The sequence below is a fragment of the Macaca thibetana genome, chromosome 11 (assembly GCF_024542745.1).
Source record: "Macaca thibetana thibetana isolate TM-01 chromosome 11, ASM2454274v1, whole genome shotgun sequence".
NCBI lineage: Eukaryota > Metazoa > Chordata > Mammalia > Primates > Cercopithecidae > Macaca > Macaca thibetana.
The window spans coordinates 117,213,641-117,233,035 of NC_065588.1; the positions used below are offsets into that span (position 1 = coordinate 117,213,641).

Consider the following 19,395-nt stretch of genomic DNA (forward strand, 5'->3'; position numbering starts at 1 on the left):
AGGCCCAGAGGTGCCACAGATACACCTGGGGCTGCTTCAGCTTGGAGCTGAGTGCTGCTGGCAGGGAGACTAAAAGTCACTCCCAGTCTGGTGCAGTGGCTCACGCCTATAATCCTAGCACTTTGGGAGACCGAGGCGGGCAGATTGCCTGAGCTCAGGAGTTTGAGACCAGCCTGGCCAACATGGTGAAACCCCGTCTCTACTAAAAATACAAAAAGTAGCTGGGCATGGTGATGGGTGCCTATAATCCCAGCTACTTGGGAGGCTGAGGCAGTAGAATGGCTTGAACCCGGGAGGTGGAGGTTTCAGTGAGCGGAGATTACGCCACTGCATTCCAACCCATATGACAGAGCAAGCCTCTGTCTCAAAATAAAATGCAAATTAAAAAAAATTAAAAAGTCTCTCCCCAAATGCCATAGTCTGGGCAGCTCACAGCCAAGCCACAGGCTTCGATTTATTCCAACCTTGCCCTCTGCGGTGACTTCAAACCTGTAGAGATGTTGGCTAGGATCTGGAGGTGCTGTCTACTAAGGCAACCTTAGCCTGAGATGCTCAAGCCATTAGTCTCTGGGCCCACACTTCATCTTCCTGGGACCACGTACACGGTGTTTCCATGGCCTGAACACCATCCCGGCCCTGGCAAGTGCTGTGTGGGTTCTTATAGGGTCTGTAGCCATACTTCCTCAAGAAACACTTCGGAGGTCTCTGGTTCAGACAGAGAGAAGAAAACCTCCTCATTCACCATACCTTCACCAAACCCCTTCTCCCTCCTTTCTTCCACCAGATTTTTTCCCACTGAAAAGAATGGGCCCTTTGCTTCTGGGAAGGCCTCGACTTTCCTACTCCAGCAGCTCCCGTTTCATTCATCCAACACCAACTTTCCACTTGGCTTTGACTTCTGTGACTCACTGGGAACCAAAGCCCAAGTGAATCGCCCAGAGGCTCAGCGTGGCATTTTTATTTCAAAAGTGACATGGTCTGTATTGTTCTTAGCTCTCCAAAGAAAAAGCTTCTGCATCACCCAAAGCCACTTCCAACGGCTCTGGCCTTTTCCATGGGACCTAAAGTCTCACTCTGTGCCCCTTTGAGACTCAGAATGACTGTGTGTGTTCAAGGACACAGTTGGCTTTCCGTAAAATCACTTGGCAATGCTGTAAGAGCTAAATGAATGTCAAGAATTTAGGCCCTGGCCGGGCGTGGTGGCTCACTATAGTGAGTGTGAATCTCATGCACTTTAACTTATCACAATCTACTTAAAAAATTATTATTATTATTATTATTATTATTATTTTTGAGAAGGAGTCTCACCCTGTCACCCAGGCTGGAGGGCAGTGGTTCCATCTTGGCTGACTGCAACCTCTGCCTCCCGGGTTCAAGTGATTCTTGTGCCTCAGGCTCCCGAGTAGCTGGGATTATAGGCGCGTACCACCACAACCGGGTAATTTTTGTATTTTTAGTAGAGATAGGGTTTCACCATGTGAGCCAGGCTGGTCTTGAACTCCTGACCTCAAGTGATCTCCCAGAGACTGTTCATGGTGCTGTGGGTCAAGGGAGTCACCTTCAATGTTACCACCATTGACACCAAGAGATGGACCGAGAGAGTGCACAAGCTGTGCCCAGGAGGGCAGCTCCCATTCCTGCTGTATGGCACTGAAGTGCACACAGACACCAACAAGATGGAGGAATTTCCGGAGGCAGTGCTGTGCCCTCCCAGATACCCCAAGCTGGCAGCTCTGAACCCTGAGTCCAACACAGCCAGGCTGGACATATTTGCCAAATTTTCTGCCTACATCAAGAATTCAAGCCCAGCACTCAATGATAATCTGGAGAAGGGACTCCTAGAAGCCCTGCAGGTTTTAGACAATTACTTAACATCCCCCCTCCCAGAAGAAGTGGATGAAACCAGTGCTGAAGATGAGGGCATCTCTCAGAGGAAGTTTCTGAATGGCAACGAACTCACCCTGGCTGACCTCAACCTGTTGCCAAAGCTGCACATAGTACAGGTGGTGTGTAAGAAGTACCGGGGATTTACCATCCCCGAGGCCTTCCCCGGAGTGCATAGGCACTTGAGCAATGCTTATGCGTGGGAAGAATCTGCCTCCACCTGCCCAGGTGGCGAGGAGATCAAGCTCGCCTATGATTAAGGGGCCAAGGCCCTCAAGTAAGCCCCTCCTGGGACTTCCTCAACGCCCTCCGTTTTCTCCACAAAGGCCCCAGTGGTTTCCACATTGCTACCCAATGGACACACTCCAAAATGGCCAGTGGGCAGGGCATCCGGGAGCCCTCGTTCTGGGAAGGTGTGGTGGAAGAGGGGATGAGGGAAAGAAATGGGGGAGCTGGGTGAGATTTTTATAGTGGGGTGGCATGGGCAGGACAACATATTTCAGTAATAAAATAGAGAAAAAAATGAAAAAATAAATAAACAGCCACATCTCTTAAAGAAATAAAGAAAAATGTAAATACAATTTAAAAATATTTACTCACCTGTTTATCATCTCAAGTATTCAAGTATTTTTTATTCCTTTCTATATTTTTGAGTTTTTATCCGATATCATCTCCTTCAGCCAGATGAGCTTTCTTTGATGTTTCTTTTTTTTTTTTTCTGAGACAGAGTCTCACTCTGCTGCCCAGGCTGGAGTGTGGTGGCATGATCTTGGCTCACTGCAGCCTCCGCCTCCTTGGTTCAAGGGATTCTCCTTGCTCAGCCCCCCGAGTAGCTGGTTTGGTTTGGTTTTTGTTTTGAGATGGAGTTTTGCTCTTGTCGCACAGGCTAGAGTGCAATGGCACGATCTGAACTCACTGCAACCTCTGCCTCCCAGGTTCAAGCGATCCTCCTGCCTCAGCCTCCTGAGTAGCTGGGAACACAGGCGTGCACCACCACGCCTGGGTAATTTCTGTATTTTTAATAGAGACAGGGGTTTCACCATGTTGACCAGGCTAGTCTTGAACTCCTGACCTCAGGTGATCCACCTGCTTCGGTCTCTTAAAGTGCTGGGATTTCAGGTATGAGCCACCGCGCCCGGCCAGGTTTTTTTTGTTGTTGTTTTGTTTTTAAGAGACAGGATCTTGCTTTGTTGCCCAGGCTGGAGCACAGTGATGTGATCATAGCAAACTGCAGCCTTGAACTTCTGAGCTCAAGCGATCCTCCTGCCTCAGCCTCTCAAGTAGCTAGGACTACCAGTGCATATCACCATGCCTAACTAATTTTTTAAAAATCTATTTTGACAGAGATGGAGTCTTGCTATGTTGCCTAGGCTTGTCTTGAACTCCTGGCCTTAAGTGATCCTCTCACCTAAGTCTCCAAAGGTGCTAAGATTACAGGCATGAGCCACTGTACCTGGCCTTGTTTCAGTTTTTTTGTTTTTTTGGGTTTTTTTTGAGACAGACTCTTGCTCTGTCGCCCAGGCTGGAGTAGTGCAGTGGCGTGATCTCGGCCCACTGCAACCTCTACTTCCTAGGTTCAAGTGATTCTCCTGCCTCAGACTCCTGAGCAGCTGGGATGACAGGTGTGCACCACAAGCCTGGCTAATTTTTTGTGTATTTTTAGTAGAGATGGTGTTTCTTCATGTTGGCCAGGCTGGTCTCAAACTCCTGACCTCGAATTGTCTATCTTCCTCAGCCTCCCTAAGTGCTGGGATTACAGGCGTGAGCCACCACGCCTGGCCCTTGTTTCGGTTTTATAATTGTTATCTGAGGCTTGATTATTCTGACCAAATTATTGTGCTATTACAACCCCCTTATATTTTTTAACTGTTTTATTCTTCAGAGCACCTCTTTAAGATTAGTATAATGATCCCCCCCCTTTCTTTTCTTTTCTTTTTTTTTTTTTTTGGTGAGACGGAGATTTACTCTTGTTGCCCAGGCTGGAGTGCAATGGCGTGATCTCGGCTCACCGCATCCTCCTCCTCCCAGGTTCAAGTGATTCGCCTGCCTCAGTCTCCCGAGTAGCTGGGATTACAGGCATGTGTCGCCATACCCGGCTGATTTTGTATTTTCAGTAGAGACGGGGTTTCTCCATGTTGCCCAGGCTGATCTCAAACTCCTGACCTCAGGTGATCCGCCTGCCTCGGCCTCCCAAAGTGCTGGGATTACAGGCGTGAGCCTCTGTGCCCCGCCTATCCCCCATTTTGAAGCTGAGGAGACAGAGGCACTGCAAGGGAAACCATTTGCTGAAGGTCACACAGCTAGTTTGTGGAAGAACCAAGATGTAAAACTAGTCAGATCACATAATCCTATGCTTGCTCCACTTCACCACCATTCCTAAACACCTCAAGGTGATTTGGATTCCAGCCTAGAGCCCTCTGGAAAGTATTTGGGGCTGGCAGGAGGTAAAAGCCCTCAAAACTCCTATTCAGGCTAGGGCAGTAGCTTTCAACTCAGAGCGTCGGAGTCATTTGAGAAACTGTGAAAAATAGAGATGCTAGGCCCCATCTACTGAATCAGTAGCTCTAGTGGTAGAGACTGGGAATCTACCTTTTTTTTTTTTTTTTTTTTTTTTTTTGACAGAGCCTCGCTCTTTTGCCCAGGCTGGAGTGCAGTGGTGCAATCTTGGCTCCCTGCAACCTCTGCCTCCCAGGATCAAGCAATTCTCCTGCCTCAGCCTCCTGAGTAGCTGGGATTACAGGCATACACCACCAAGCCCAGCTAAGTTTTGCAGTTTTAGTAGAGACGAGGTTTCACCATGTTGGCCAGGTTGATCTTGAACTCTTGGCCTCAAGTGATCTGCCTGCCTCAGCCTCCCAAAGTGCTGGGATTACAAGCATGAGCCACTGTGCCTGGCCAACATTTTTTTGGAGGGGGGCAGAGGACAGAGTCTTGCTCTGTGGCCCAGGCTGGAACACAGCGGCACAGTCTTGGCTCACTGCAGCCTTGACCTCCTGGGCTCAAGCAATCTTCCCACCTCAGCCTCCTAAGTAGCTGGGACTAGAGGCATGTGTCACCACATCCAGCTAATCTTTCAGTTTTTTTGTAGAGACAGGGTCTCACTATGTTGCCCAGTCTGGTTTCAAACTCCTGGACTCAAGCAATCCTCCTGCTTTGGCCTCCCAAAGTGCTGGAGCACAGGTGTGAGCCACTGTATCCAGCCTTTTTTTTTTTTTTTTAGAGACAGGGTCTTGCTCTGTTGCCTAGGCTGGAGTGCAATGGCACAATCATAGGTCACTGCAGCCTCAATTCCTGTAATTAAGTGGCAGTCTGGTTTTTTTGTTTTGTTTTGTTTTTTTCCTGTTTCTCTGCTGATTCTAATGTCCAGTCAGGGTTGAGAACTTCTATGGTAAAGGCAAAGTATCTACATCGATATTCTTCTGTCTACTGTAGCTCAAGACTAACCTTCCCATCATGCCTAGCCTAGCTGGTGACACTGGTGCTGAAGTTAATGCTGTGGGTTCTGGAGTCACTCCATGTAGGTTCAAATTCTGCCTCTGTTGCTTGTTAGCTGTGTGACCTTGGGCAGGTGGCTCCACCTCTCTGACCCTCCTGTTTTCTTATCTTCTAACTGGAGATAATAACACCAGCCTCGGCCGGGCGCGGTGGCTCAAGCCTGTAATCCCAGCACTTTGGGAGGCCGAGACGGGCGGATCACGAGGTCAGGAGATCGAGACCATCCTGGCTAATACAGTGAAACCCCGTCTCTACTAAAAAATACAAAAAACTAGCCGGGCGAGGTGGCGGGCGCCTGTAGTCCCAGCTACTCGGGAGGCTGAGGCAGGAGAATGGCGTAAACCCGGGAGGCGGAGCTTGCAGTGAGCCGAGATCCGGCCACTGCGCTCCAGCCTGGGCGACAGAGCAAGACTCTGTCTCAAAAAAAATAAAAAAATAAAATAAAATAACACCAGCCTCACAGGGCTGTTCTTCGACTTCATGAGATAACGCATGTGAAGTGTTTAGCACAGTGCCTGGCACCTGATAAGCACTCAATAGATGGTAACTATTCATATTCTCTCTGTTTTTCTGCAGTCGTGAACTGTTATATGTCCTATTTAAATCCAGCTTCTAGAGTTAAACCATACTTAAGCCTTCTATTTTTTTTTTCTTTTTTCTTTTTTCTTTTTTTTTTTTTTGAGACAGAGTCTTGCTCTGTCATCCAGACTGGAGTGCAGTGGCGCGATCTCAGCTCACTGCAACTTCCGCCTCCTGGGTTCAAGCGATCCTCCTGCCTTACCCTCCCAAGTAGCTGAGATTACAGGCGCCTGGCTAATTTTTGTAATTTTAGTAGAGACGAAGTTTCACCACGTTAGCCATGGCTGGTCTCGAGCTCCAGACCTCAAGTGATCCACCCGCCTTGGCCTCCCAAAGTGCTGGGATTACAGGCATGAGACACCACACCTGGCCTAGGTCGTCTAAATTATTTCAGAATTCCCCTCTCCCAACCTCTATTCTTGCAGCGGATCCATCCCCTACGCTGGGTCCCTCTTTCGTAAACAGGAAGCATTTTAAATCTAGCCCAAAGCCTCAAAGAACTTCTTAGGAGTGGTTCAGATTTCCCCAGCCTCAGGCTCTACCCCTTCTTGCCTGTTAGAGGCCATACCTTCAGTGACACCCTGAGGGCAACTTTGAATACCAGAATGGGATATTAAAATCACAAAGCCGAAAGTACCCACCTCTGTTCCCAAGACTTGGGCCTGAGAGAGGATTCTAAGGGAAACCAGGCTTAACTAAGAGGACCCGAGAAAGGCAAGTTCTTTTTTAATTTTTTTTTATTTTATTTTTTGTCTCACTCTGTCACCCAGGCTGGAGTGCAATGGCAGAGTCACGGCTCACTGCAGCCTTAACCTCCTGGGCTCAAGCCATCTTCCCACCTCAGCCTCCCAAGTAGCTGGGACTACAGGCACAGGCCACCATGCCTGGCTAATTTTTATATTTGTTGTAGACACAAGGTTTTGCCACGTTGCCCAGGCTAAGTCAAACTCTACTTTTTTTTTGTTTTTTTGAGACGGAGTCTCGCTCTGTCACCCAGGCTGAAGTGCAGTGGCTCAATCTCCGCTCACTGTAAGCTCTGCCTCCCGGGTTCCTCAGCCTCCCGAGTAGCTGGGACTACAGGCGCCCGCCACCACGCCCAGCTAATTTTTTGTATTTTAATAGAGACGGGGTTTCACCGTGTTAGCCAGGATGGTCTCGATCTCCTGACCTCGTGATCCGCCTGCCTCAGCCTCCCAAAGTGCTGGGATTACAGGCATGAGCCACCGTGCCCAGCCTTTTTTTTTTTTTTTTAATAAAGATTGTTTTATTCATCATAATGTAGTTGATTTTTCTTTTTGTTTATTTTTTTTCGAGACAGAGTCTTGCTCTGTCGCCCAGGCTGGAGTGCAGTGGCATGATCTTGGCTCACTGCAACCTCCACCTCAAGTGATTCTCCTGCCTCAGCCTCCTGATTAGCTGGGACTATAGGACCTGCCACCACTCCCAGCTAATTTTTGTATTTTTACTAGAGACGGGGTTTTGCCATGTTGGCCAGGCTTGTCTTGAACTCCTGACCTCAAGTGATCCGCCTGCCTTGGCCTCTCAAACTGCTGGGATTACAAGCGTGAGCCACCGCCCCCAGCCTAAGTCAAACGCCCTATTTCTAGACGCTGGATGAGCAGGTTGATGGATAGAAGAGGACTCAGTCAACACCCTCGAAGCTTGTTCCCATCCTTCCATCTGGCAAATTTCTCTTCAGGACTCCTCCCCAGGGAAACCTTTCCTAAGTAGCACACACCAAGATGACTAGCACCTGGAACAGTCCTTGGGGCTCCTTTGCGCCCAGAAGTGTTCACTCAGCCTCCAGCACATGTCAGATCTGTAGGTTTCCATGGACAATGAAAACAATGGAGGGGCCTCAGAGCTGGGAAGGAAGAGAGGAGGACCCACCATTGATTGGGGGCCCCCTAGGTGACAGGTGCTACACATCCTTTATCTTACTTCATCACTGCAACAGTGTCTGCTTTCCTCATCACATCCCCGACATCTAGTAGAATAGATACTTGCTAACTATTTAATCATGGTAACAGTAAAACAGCTACCATTTATTGAGTGCTTACTGTCTGTCAGGGACTCTTCAAAGTGCCTCATATCTATTAACTCATATAATATTTGCTGGGTGAAAATTTTGGTAATAACCCTATACGGCTGGATTCTTTGTTTTGTTTTATTTTATTTTATTTTATTTTTTGAGACGGAGTCTTGCTCTGTCACCCAGGCTGGAGTGTGGTGGCACGATCTTGGCTCACTGCAACCTCTGCCTCCCGGGTTTAAGTAATTCTCCTGCCTCAGCCTCCTGAGTAGCTGGGATTGCAGATGCCCACCACCACCCCAGGCTAATTTTTCTTTTTTGAGACGGAGTCTCGCTGTGTCACCCAGGCTGGAGTGCAGTGGCTGGATCTCAGCTCACTGCAAGCTCCGCCTCCCAGGTTCACGCCATTCTCCTGCCTCAGCCTCCCTAGTTGCTGGGACTACAGGCGCTCGCCACCACGCCCGGCTAATTTTTTGTATTTTTAGTAGAGACCAGGTTTCACCGTGTTAGCCATGATGGTTTTGATCTCCTGACCTCATGATCCACCCGCCTCGGCCTCCCAAAGTGCTGGGATTACAGGCGTGAGCCACTGCACCCGGCCATTTTTTGTATTTTTAATAGAGACGGGGTTTTGCCGTGTTGGCCAGGCTGGTCTCAAACTCCTGACCTCAGGTGATCTGCCTGCCTCAGCCCTGCAAAGTGCTGGGATTACATGCATAAGCCTCCATGCCCGGCCTATTTTATTTTATTTTTTAAAAATAAAGATGAGGTCTCACCATGTTGCCCAGGCTGGTCTCGAACTCCTGAGCTCAAGCAGTCATTTCACCTTGGCCTCCCAAAGTGCTAGGATTATATGTGGGAGCCACCACACCCAGCTAAAGCTGGACTCTTTGTTCCTGTTTTATATAACATGAAATTAGACCAGGTGCAGTGGCTCATGCCTGGTAATCCCAGCACTTTGGGAGGCTGGGGTGGGCAGATCACTTAAGCTCAGGAGTTCGAGACCAGCCTGGGCAACATGGTGAAATCCTGTATCTACTAAAAAATACAAAAAATTAGCCAGGTGTGGTGGTGTGCGCCTGTAATCCCAGCAACTAGGGAGGCTGAGGCAGGAGAATGGCATGAGCCTGGGAGGTGGAGCTGCCGTGAGCTTGCACCTGAGAATTGCTTGCACCTGAGAGACAGAGGTTGCAGTGAGCCGAGATCGCGCCACTGCACTACAGCCTGGGCGACAGAGTGAGACTCCGTCTCAAAAAACAAAAACAAAACAAAACAAAAACTTGAAATGGACACATAGAGAAGGTAAAGAGATGGTGGAAGGGCAGACAGGTCATAGGTGGATGGTGGGGTTAGGCTTTGAATCCAGGGTCATGTGGTACCCCAGGAAGTGGAAGGGTCTGGATCTGAGTGACTGAGATGGGAGCACAAAGAGAGGAACTGAGTGGGCATTGAAGGAGGTGATTCTAAGGAAGAAGGAACAAAGGGCAGCCAGGCACGGTGTCTCACACTTGTAATCCTAGCACTTTGGGAGGCCAAGGCAGGAGGATCGCTTGAGGCCAGGAGGTTGAGACAAGTTTGGGCACCGTAACAAGACCCCGTCTCTATCAAAAAACAAAACAAAACAAAACAAAAAACAGACGTGGTGGTGCACACCTGTAGTCTCATATAGTCCCAGCTACTTGGAAGGCTGAGGCAGGATGATCACTTGAAACTAGGAATTCAAGGCTGTAGTGAGCTATAATCATGCAACTGGGCAACATAGGCAGACCCTGTCTCTACAAAAAAATAAAAGTATTAGCTAGTGCCTTGATAAGGATATATATTTTTTAATTAGCCAGGCATGGTGGCACACACTGCAGTCCCACCTATGGGAAGGCTGAGGTGGGTGGGTCACTTGAGCCCAGGAGGTGAAGAATTTAGTGAGCTATGATTACACCACTGTACTCCAGCCTGGATGACAAAGTGAGACCCGGTCTCCAAACAAACAAACACACGGCTGGTGAGTATTTGGGGGGGATTCACTGCCCCGTAGCTGCCCCCTTGAGCCAGTGTCTCAGATGCTGCCTCTGAGGTCCAGCCACTCCCTAAGAAATACTGACATCAAGGTCCACACCTCCTTCCCACAGGAGGAGTTGGAAATGAATCTCAGATTTCACCAAGGTCCCTGCTGGGGGATGGGGGTAGAGGTTGTCCCAGTGATCACAAGTCCCTATTTTCATGAGCGTCTCTACTCAGATCCTGTCCCAGAGGCCTAGAACTAGGGTAGGCTTCCTAGCGTTGCCTGAGATGAGTCACAGGTAACGCCCTTGCCCTAGAGCCTGGGCCTACCTGGGCAGGTAGAAGCAAGTCTCAAACCCCTCTGGCCCCTGCCAGTGGTTCAGAGGATCCTGTCCTCTGAACAGCCTCATTCCGCAACTGAGAAACCCCTGGCATTGGCTTGCCGGGGGAAAAACAGAACTGATCTGCTATCCTGGGTCAGCTGTTGGGAGAACCTGACTTCTCAGGTGAGACAAGGACCCCAACAAGGCGAGGCCTGGGAATGCTACCCAAGAAAAGGAAACAGATGTGACCCTTCTGCTCCTAGCTCATTCCATGGTGACTCAAATAACCGAGTCTTCCCTGGCCGCTCAGCTCCAGCATCTTGGCCGTTCATGTATCACTAGTGAGTTTACCTTGACTCATCTGGTTACTTGGCTATTATCTTCCTTGCTACCCTAGAAGCTCTACCCTGTTGTTCCTCGCTGCCCATCTGGCACGGAGCTTGGCACAGAGCTTGGCACAGAGCAGGTGCAGAACAGGTATGGATGAGCTGTGACTATAAAGGGACCCAGTTTACTGGCTCATGCCTGCAATCCCAGCACTTCGGGAGGCCAAGGCACACAGATCGCTTGAGGCCAGGAATTTGAGACCAGCCTGGCCAACATGGTGAAACCCCATCTCTACTAAAAATACAAAAATTAGCCAGGTGTGGTGGCACATGCCTGTAATTCCAGCTACTTAGGAGGCTGAGGCAGGAGAATCACTTGAACCTGGGAGGCGGAGGTTGCAGTGAGCCAAGATCATGCTATTGTACTCCAGCCTGGGCAACAGAGCGAGACCCTGTTTCAAAAAAATTAAAAAAAAAAATGTGTGTATATATATATATATATATATATATATATATATATAGAGAGAGAGAGAGAGAGAGAGAGAGAGAGAGAGAGAGAGACCCTGTTTACAGCCACACCCTCCGTCCTGATGCTCCAAGCTTCCACATCTAGGCCAGCAGGAAGGAAGTCCTGTCTTCCACACAGGTTCCTTTCACCAAGTATCCCAGGAATGCTCTGGGTTCCCACGGGGCTGTGGGTTCTCAGCAGGGCTCTCTCTAGGTCTGGAAGGAGGCGCTTCAGCTGTGGCTAGAGCTGCTCTTTGCAGGCAGAAGGCCCTTTGCCTGCTGTCTGTGGGTTTCAGGCGCTGCACCACGGCCCACTTCCCTCCAGGGCCTGTGTTTCTCAGACGCTTTCTGCTGCCCCCCCTCTCCAGCCAGCCCCTGCAGTGCCCTCTGTTGGGCTCTGTAAAAGAGTGGATTGGGCCCCAAGTGAGCCCTCTTTGTCTCAGAGCAGTGAAGGCTATGGGAGGATGAGGAGGGGCTGAATCTGGGGGTTCAAACACAGCTTCAGATTGTTTCTGGAACCCCTCTTCTCTCCAATCTCCAGACTCAGCCCTCAGGTCAGGCAGGCCGGGTGTCTTCTTCCTGCAGTTTTCTCTTGGAGCCCCCCCACCCTCTCCTGCCCCCTGTAACTTCTGTCTGCACCTGCCAAGCCTGTTGGGCTGGTCTGGAGTTTTCGGAATCCCAGGTTCAGACACCGGACATGATGTCATTCCTTTCCCAAGAAGCCCGTGGGCTCCACGTAAATCGGGGGTGGCTGCACATATTCCACACGGTGTCGTGCCTACCCACTCATATTCCACCTCCACAGCTATTGGGGGCGTCTTTCCAGAGCCCGCAGGACCCCTCTGAAGGGCACTGTGGTGTGATGGCTCTGGCCCAACCAAAAGCAAAACAAAAACCCAAGAACTCTGCCCAACAATACAAAAAACAGGGGAAGAGGCCGGGCGCGGTGGCTCATGCCTGTAATCCCAGCACTTTGGGAGGCCAAGGCGGGTGGATCACTTGAGGTCAGGAGTTCGAGACCAGCCTGGCCAACATGGTGAAACCCAGTCTCTACTAAAAATACAAACATTAACCGGGCTTGATGGCATGAACCTGTAGTTCCAGCTACTCGGGAGGTTAAGACAGGAGAATCGCTTGAACCTGGGAGACAGAGGTTGTAGTGAGCTGAGATGGTGCCACTGCACTCCAGCCCGGGCAACATAGTGAGACTGTCTCAAAAAAAAAAAAAAAAAAAAAAAAAAATTAGGGGAAGAGAATGAACATTTCTCAAGCACTCACTATGAGCCAAGCATCCCACTGGGCCCTTCCAACTGTAAGATCTCAGATCCCCTCTTTTACAAACTTTTAGCGAACACCTACTTTTCTGTATCATACTTTATGGACCTGATTGAATTTTTACAGCATTCCTGTGACCTATTATTTCCATTTCAGAGTTGCAAAGACTGAGGCTTAGAGAGGTTGAAAGACTTATCCAGGGTTACACAGCTCGCCAGTGACTCTAGGGCCTGTGCTCATCTCACTTAGCCACATCCCATGCCCCGTTGTGGCCTCCAAAGACAGGCTCAAGGAAAATAAGGCATGACCCGCAGCATTCTACTCATCTAAACAAGAGGCGTGAACTCTTTTTTTTTTTTTTTTTTTTTTTTTTTGAGCTAGAGTCTTGTTCTGTCGCCCAAGCTGGAGTGCAATGGAGCGATCTTGGCTCACTGCAGCCTCTGCCTCCCAGGTTGAAGCGATTTTCCTGCCTCAGCCTCCTGAGTAGCTGAGATTACAGGAACGCATCACCACGCCTGGCTAATTTTTGTGTTTTTTAGTAGAGATGGGGTTTCACCAAGTTGACCAGGTTGATCTCGAACTCCTGACCTCAAGTGATCCACCCGCCTCGTGTTGGGCTTGCAGGTGTGAGCCACCACGCCCAGTCAAGAGGTGCAAACTCAAATGCCTCCTGGACTCAAATAATTTAATTTAAAATTTTTATTTATTTATTTATTTGAGCCAGGGTCTCACTCTGTTGCCCAGGCTGGAGTACAGTGGTACAATCACAGCTCACTGTAGCCTTGAACTCCTGGGTTCAAGTGATCCTCCTGCCTCAGCCTCCTGAATAGCTAGGATTGCAGGTGTGATCCACTGCACCTGGCCCCAAATAGATTATTTAAATGAGTGAAGTGGTCACATCCCATCTAAAGGCGGTAGGTTCCACTCAACTTCAGCTGAATGTTGCTATGTGGGACTGTGGGGAGGTATGGCCAGATCTTCTGATTTTTCAGGAAAATCTAGCGATCTGAAACTTCAATGTATTTCCACACAAAGCACATCCAATGCCAGCTCTATCAGGCTGCCAAGTTGACCCTCTGAACTTAAAGATCCTCCGTGATGTTTGGAAGGGTGCTGGGCCTATAAGCCACCTGTTTTTTTTAGAGTTTTGTGCTGTGTTTAGACCCTCAAGATATCCCTGTTTCTGGAGAGAGAAGGTTGAGAGCAGAAGATTCACAAGACATACACAACCAAAAGGCATAACACACTTAAGGAAAGACGTGTGGCTCTATCATTCTATCACAGGACCCCTTGAAGGTCTGAGCTCATTAGGGGCTTCAGTTGCCAAAAATGGAATCTAATTCTGGGTAACTTAGCCAGAAAGGAATTTGTTAGAAGGATATCTGGAAGCTTAGAGAATTGGCAAGATAAATAGGATCAGGAAATTGGCAGAAACCAAGGGGAGCTGAATGACTGCAACCGGCACTAAGGATTTTGCCAGAAAAAGCTGCTGCCACTGTGGGACATAGAAGACCACATGAATTCTAGACCATCCCTTTTTCTAGGTACCCCTCACCTTGTGTCTCTGGAGATTTCTTTTTTTCTTTTCTTTTTTTTTTTTGAGATGGCACTCGCCCAGGCTGGAGTGCAGTGGCGCGATCTCAACTCACTGTAGCCTCCGCCTCCCAGGTTCAAGCAATTCTTGTGCCGTAGTCTCCTGAGTAGCTGGGATTACAGGCACCTGCCACCATGCCCGGCAAATTTTTTCTTGTATTTTTAGTAGAGACGGGGTTTCACCATGTTGGCCAGGCTGGTCTCAAATTCCTGTCCTCAAGTGATTCGCCTGCCTTGGCCTCCCAAAGTGCTGGGATTACAGGCGTGAGCCACCACACCAGGCCTAGAGATTTCATCTAAATGATCCAGCTTGGTGAGGACAAGTATCTGACCCTCTTGTCTTATAATATCAGAATGAAGAAACTGAGACTCAAAGCAGGCTCATGACTTGCCCAACATCACACAGAAAGCTTGTGGTCAAGACACATGTCAAGCCGGGCGCGGTGGCTCACGCCTGTAATCCCAGCACTTTGGGAGGCCGAGGCGGGCGGATCACAAGGTCAGGAGATCGAGACCACGGTGAAACCCCGTCTCTACTAAAAATACAAAAAAAAAATTAGCCGGGCGCGGTTGTGGGCGCCTGTAGTCCCAGCTACTCGGGAGGCTGAGGCAGGAGAATGGCGTGAACCCGGGAGGCAGAGCTTGCAGTGAGCCGAGATCGCGCCACTGCACTCCAGCCTGGGCGACAGAGCGAGACTCCGTCTCAAAAAAAAAAAAAAAAAAAAAAAAAAAAAAAAAAAAAAAAAAGACACATGTCAAATCCAGACCTCCTGACTCTGGTTTTCTAATCGAACTGTAAAGTGCTTCAGGACTCAAGGGAAGGGAGAGGAATGTGAGGCATGGCGGCCAGGAATGAGGCACCTTGGTGGAAGTGGAGGGTGGAAGATGGAGGAACATCTTAAAGGATGGTTAAAGCCAGGAGAGGACACAGGGGAGAAATGAAAATAAAACAGTGCTATAAAGGGGCTGGCGCGGTGGCTCACGCCTGTAATCCCAGCACTTTGGGAGGCCAAAGAGGGCAGATTGCCTGAACTGAGGAGTTCAAGGCCAGCCTGGACAACATGATGAAAACCCTCCTCTACTAAAAACACAAAAAATTAGGCCAGGCTCGGCAGCTCACGCCTGTAATCCCAGCACTTTGGGAGGCCGAAGTGGGCGGATCACCTGAGGTCAGGAGTTTGAGACCAGCCTGACCAACATGGAGAAACCCTGTCTCTACTAAAAAAGTACAAAATTAGCCGGGCATGGTGGCGCATGCCTGTAATCCCAGCTACTTGGGAGGCTGAGGCAGGAGAATCGCTTGAACCCGGAAGGCAGAGCTTTCGGTGAGCCGAGATGGTGCCATTGCACTCCAGCCTGGGCAACAAGAGCGAAACTCCACCTCAAAAAAATAAATAAATAAAAAATTAAAAAAAATAATTAGCCAAGTGTGGCAGCACGCGGCTGTAGTCCGAACTACTCAGGAGGCTGAGGCACAAGAATCACTTCAACCTGGGAGGTGGAGGTTGCAGTGAGCAGAGATCGTGCCACTGCACTCCAGCCTGGGCGACAGAGCGAGATTGTCTCAAAAAAAAAAAAAAAAAGAAAAAAAAGATGCAACAGAGGTGAAGTTACAGGGGAGAAAATGCTGTCCTAACTCAGGGCTGGGCAGTTCTTTTTAGAGCTGGGGTTGACTGGGCAGGGTCAGGTTTATGAGAGGATGCTGAAGCCACGCGTAGAAGAGGCGTATGGACTCCGTCAGCTGTCAGCACGCGAGGCTGTCACGACGCACTCAGGTTCCAACAATGCGCTGAGAATGCAGGAAAGGTAGCTCAGGGATTTACAGACTCACTGCCCCAAGTCCATCCAGAGGCCCAGAGAAGCCAAGCTACTCACCCAAGGACACACAGGCCTTGAAATCTGACACTTTCTGAATTCCAGCACTGCGTGGCTTTTGCGTTCTGTGAGTGGCTCACCCTGGGGAGCTGGTGCTGCCCTGACATGGGCTCCATACTTGCTGCTCCTTCTGCTTTTCTTCCAGTGGCACATTTGAGGGACGCAGGGACTCACATAGGACCAATTCCTGCCCCACTGTGTCCCGTAAGTAACCCACGTCCAAAATATATCCCGAATTCAGCCATTTTCCTTCTTAGGCCAATTCATTCCTTCTCTCCCTCTCTTTCTCTCTCTCTCCTCCCTCTGTCAGAGAGACAGAGTCCTGCTCTGTCACCCAGGCTGGAGTGCAGTGGTGTGGTACAATCATAGCTCACTGCAGCCTTGAATTTCTGAGCTCAAGCAATCCTCTTGCCTCAGCCTCCTAACTGGTTGAACTACAGGCATGTGCCACTGCATCCAGCTAAGTTTTTTTGTTTTTGTTTTTAGTAGAGATGCAGTCTCGTCATGTTGCCCAGGCTGGTCTCAAACCCCTGGGGTCAAGCAATCCTCCTGCCTTGACCTCCCAAAGTGCTGGGATTACAGGCGTGAGCCATGGTGCCTGGCCTCTTCCTCCTCCTCCTCTTCCTCCTTGTCCTCCCCCTTCCTCCTTCCTCCCCTCCTTCTCCTCCTTCTCCTTCCTCCTCCTCCTCCCCCTCCTCCTCCTCCTTCTTCTTCTCCTTCTTCTTCTCCTTCTCCTTCCTTCTCCTTCCCTATTTCTCCTCCCCCTCCTCCTCCTCCTCCTCCTCCTCCTCCTTCTTCTTCTTCTTCTTCTTCTTCTTCTTCTTCTTCTTCTTCTTCTTCTTCTTCTTCTTCTTCTTCTTCTTTTTCTTCTTCTTCTTCTTCTTCCTCCTCCTCCTCTTCCTTCTCCTTCTCCTTCTTCTTCTTCCTCTTCCTCTTCTTCCTCTTCTTTTTTTTGAGTTGTATAAGAAAATGAGAGGTAAAAGGCCAGTGATTTACAGGCAGCCTGGTGGAGTAGAAGTGGTGCGTGGTGCTGTTACGTGGTCTCTAGGGCCATATGCTCTGGTTTGAGTTTCTAGTTCTTTGACTATATGACTGTGGCTAAGCAATTAAGTTTTCTAGACCTGCCCTCTCATTCATTAAATAGGAATGATAACACCTCATACGTATCTAAATGAGATACTGTAGGTAAGTGTACTTCATAGAATTTTAAATCTGGTAAGTGTGTGGTAGGCTGAATAATGACCCCTAAAAGATGTCCAGGTCCTGCCGGGAGCTGTGGCTCACACCTGTAATCCCAGCACTTTGGGAAGCCAAGGTGGGCGGATCACCTGAGGTTGGGAGTTCAAGACCAGCCTGACCAACACAGAGAAACCTACTAAAAATACAAAATTACTAAAAATACAAAATTAACTGGACGTGGTGGCACATGCCTGTAATCCCAGCTACTCAGGAAGCTGAGGCAGGAGAATCGCTTGAACCCGTGAGGCGGAGGTTGCGTTGAGCCAAGATCGCGCCATTGCACTCCAGCCTGCGGGACAAGAGAGCAAAACTCTGTCTCAAAAAAAAAAAAAAAAGTCCATGTCCTAATCTCTAGAACTCTAGAACCTATGATTATAGGAAAGGAGACTTTGTAGATGCATCAAATTAAGATTTTTGAGATGAGGAGATTATCCTGGATTATCTGTGTTGGCCCAATGTAATCACACAGGTCCTTGGAGGAGGTAGGCAGACCAGAGTGAGTGGTAGCAGATTTGACGACGGAAACAAGAGGTTGTAGTGATCGATGAAGGGAATGTGAGCCGAGGAATGCAGGTGGTCCTCTAGAAGATGAAAAAGGCAAGGACACATTCTGCCCTCAGAGCCCTCACAGGGAACCAACCCTGTAAAACCAATTTCAGATTCATGACCTCCGGAACTATGAGAATAAGCTTGTGTAAAGTCAGTATTTGTGATAATTTCTACAGCAGCAGTAGGAAACTAATACAGGCCATTACTCAAATTTATTTATTTATTTATTTATTTTTGAGACAAAGACTTGCTCTGTTCAGGCTGGAGTGCAGTGGTGTGATCTCAGCTCACTGCAACCTCTCTCTCAGGTTCAAGTGATTCTTCTGCCCCAGCCTCCCGAGTAGCTGGGATTACAAGCGGGCACCACTACAGCTGGCTAATTTTTATATTTTTAGTAGAGATGGGGTTTCATTATGTTTCACTGTGTTGGTTTCACTAGGCTGGTCTTGAACTCTTGATCTCAAGTGATCCGCCTGCCTCGGCCTCCCAAAGTGCCAGGATCACAGGCATAAGCCACCGTGCCCGGCCTCTTTTCTTCTTCCTTCTCCTCCTCCTTTTTTGATTGAGATATAGTTCACATACTATAAAATTCGCCCTTTTAAAGTGTGCAATTCAGTGGTTTTTAGTGTAGTTATCAACTTGCCCAACCACTTTCATAATCTACTTCCAAACCATTTTTATCTTCCCCAAAGAAACCCCACACCCATTTACCGCCACTCCCCATTCTCTCACCACCCCCAACCTCAGGCCCTTGTCAACATCTAATCTAATTTCTATCTCTATGGAGATGCCTATTCTGGACATTGCATATAAATGGAATCATACGATTTACATTCTTTCTGTGTCTGGCTTCTTTCACTCTGCATAATGTTTTCAAGGTTCATCCATGTTGCAGTGTGTCAGTGTGTGTCAGTAACTCATTCCTCTTTTTTTTTTTTTTTTTTTTTTGAGACAGACTCTCGCTCTGTTGCCCAGGCTGGAGTACAGTGGCACGATCTCAGCTCACTGCCACCTCCGCCTCCTAGGCTTAAGCAATTCTCATGCTTCAGCCTTCCGAGTAGCTGGGATTACAGGCCTGTGCCACCACACCCGACTAATTTTTGTATTTTTAGTAGAGATGGGATTTTACCAGGTTGGCCAGGCTGGTCTTGAACTCCTGGCCTCAAGTGATCCGCCCACATTGGCCTCCCAAAGTGCTGGGATTACAGGCGTGAGCCACTTTGCCCGGCTGCATTGCTTGTTACGGTCAGAATCATTCTGTTGTACAGATGAATGTTTCATTCTGTTTCATCAGTGGATGGACATTTGGTTTGTTTCCACTTTGGAACTACTATAATGCTGCTATGAGCTTTCACATCCAAGTTTTTGTTGAACATGGTTACTGTGTGCCTGGATGAGATCATCAACCTCCTCACTGGACTCTCAACCTCTGCCCTTAACCTGCAAGGGCCCATCCTCCTTACAGCAGCCAGAGGAGTCCTTTGAAAGTCAGGTCATGTCATTCCTGTGTTCTAAACTACCAGTGGCTCCGCAGTGCCTTGAGGATAAAGTTGAAGACCCAGCACAGTCTCTACCCGAGCTCCAGCCCCACTTCTCCCTCCCTGGCTGGCTCTCAGATCCTCAAATGAGCCATCCTCCTTCCTGCCTCCCTCCCTCTGCAAGTGGCAGCCTTCTGCTTGGAATGCTTCTCCGGCTCCTTATTCCCTTCCGCCTTTAACTC

General features: G+C 48.9%; 2 protein-coding genes across 2 annotated transcripts in view; both read left to right on the top strand.

Moving 5' to 3' along the window:
* Positions 1–1,532: 1,532 nt before the first annotated feature.
* LOC126930695 (chloride intracellular channel protein 1-like) lies at positions 1,533–2,144 on the top strand. The gene has a single exon (XM_050748182.1). It carries the CDS (start codon positions 1,533–1,535, stop codon positions 2,142–2,144), a length of 612 nt encoding a protein of 203 aa, XP_050604139.1.
* A 5,713-nt stretch (positions 2,145–7,857) lies between these two features.
* Positions 7,858–19,395, top strand: part of P2RX4 (purinergic receptor P2X 4) — a 341,582-nt gene continuing 330,044 nt past the window's right edge. Inside the window, exon 1 of the mRNA XM_050748077.1 lies at positions 7,858–7,861. The gene's annotated coding sequence lies outside the window, so the exon portion shown is untranslated. The remainder of the gene's footprint in view (positions 7,862–19,395) is intronic.

Bases quoted from the DNA above. Each gene is read 5' to 3' on its own strand.
- LOC126930695 (XM_050748182.1), top strand. From the start codon at position 1,533: ATGGTGCTGTGGGTCAAGGGAGTCACCTTCAATGTTACCACCATTGAC.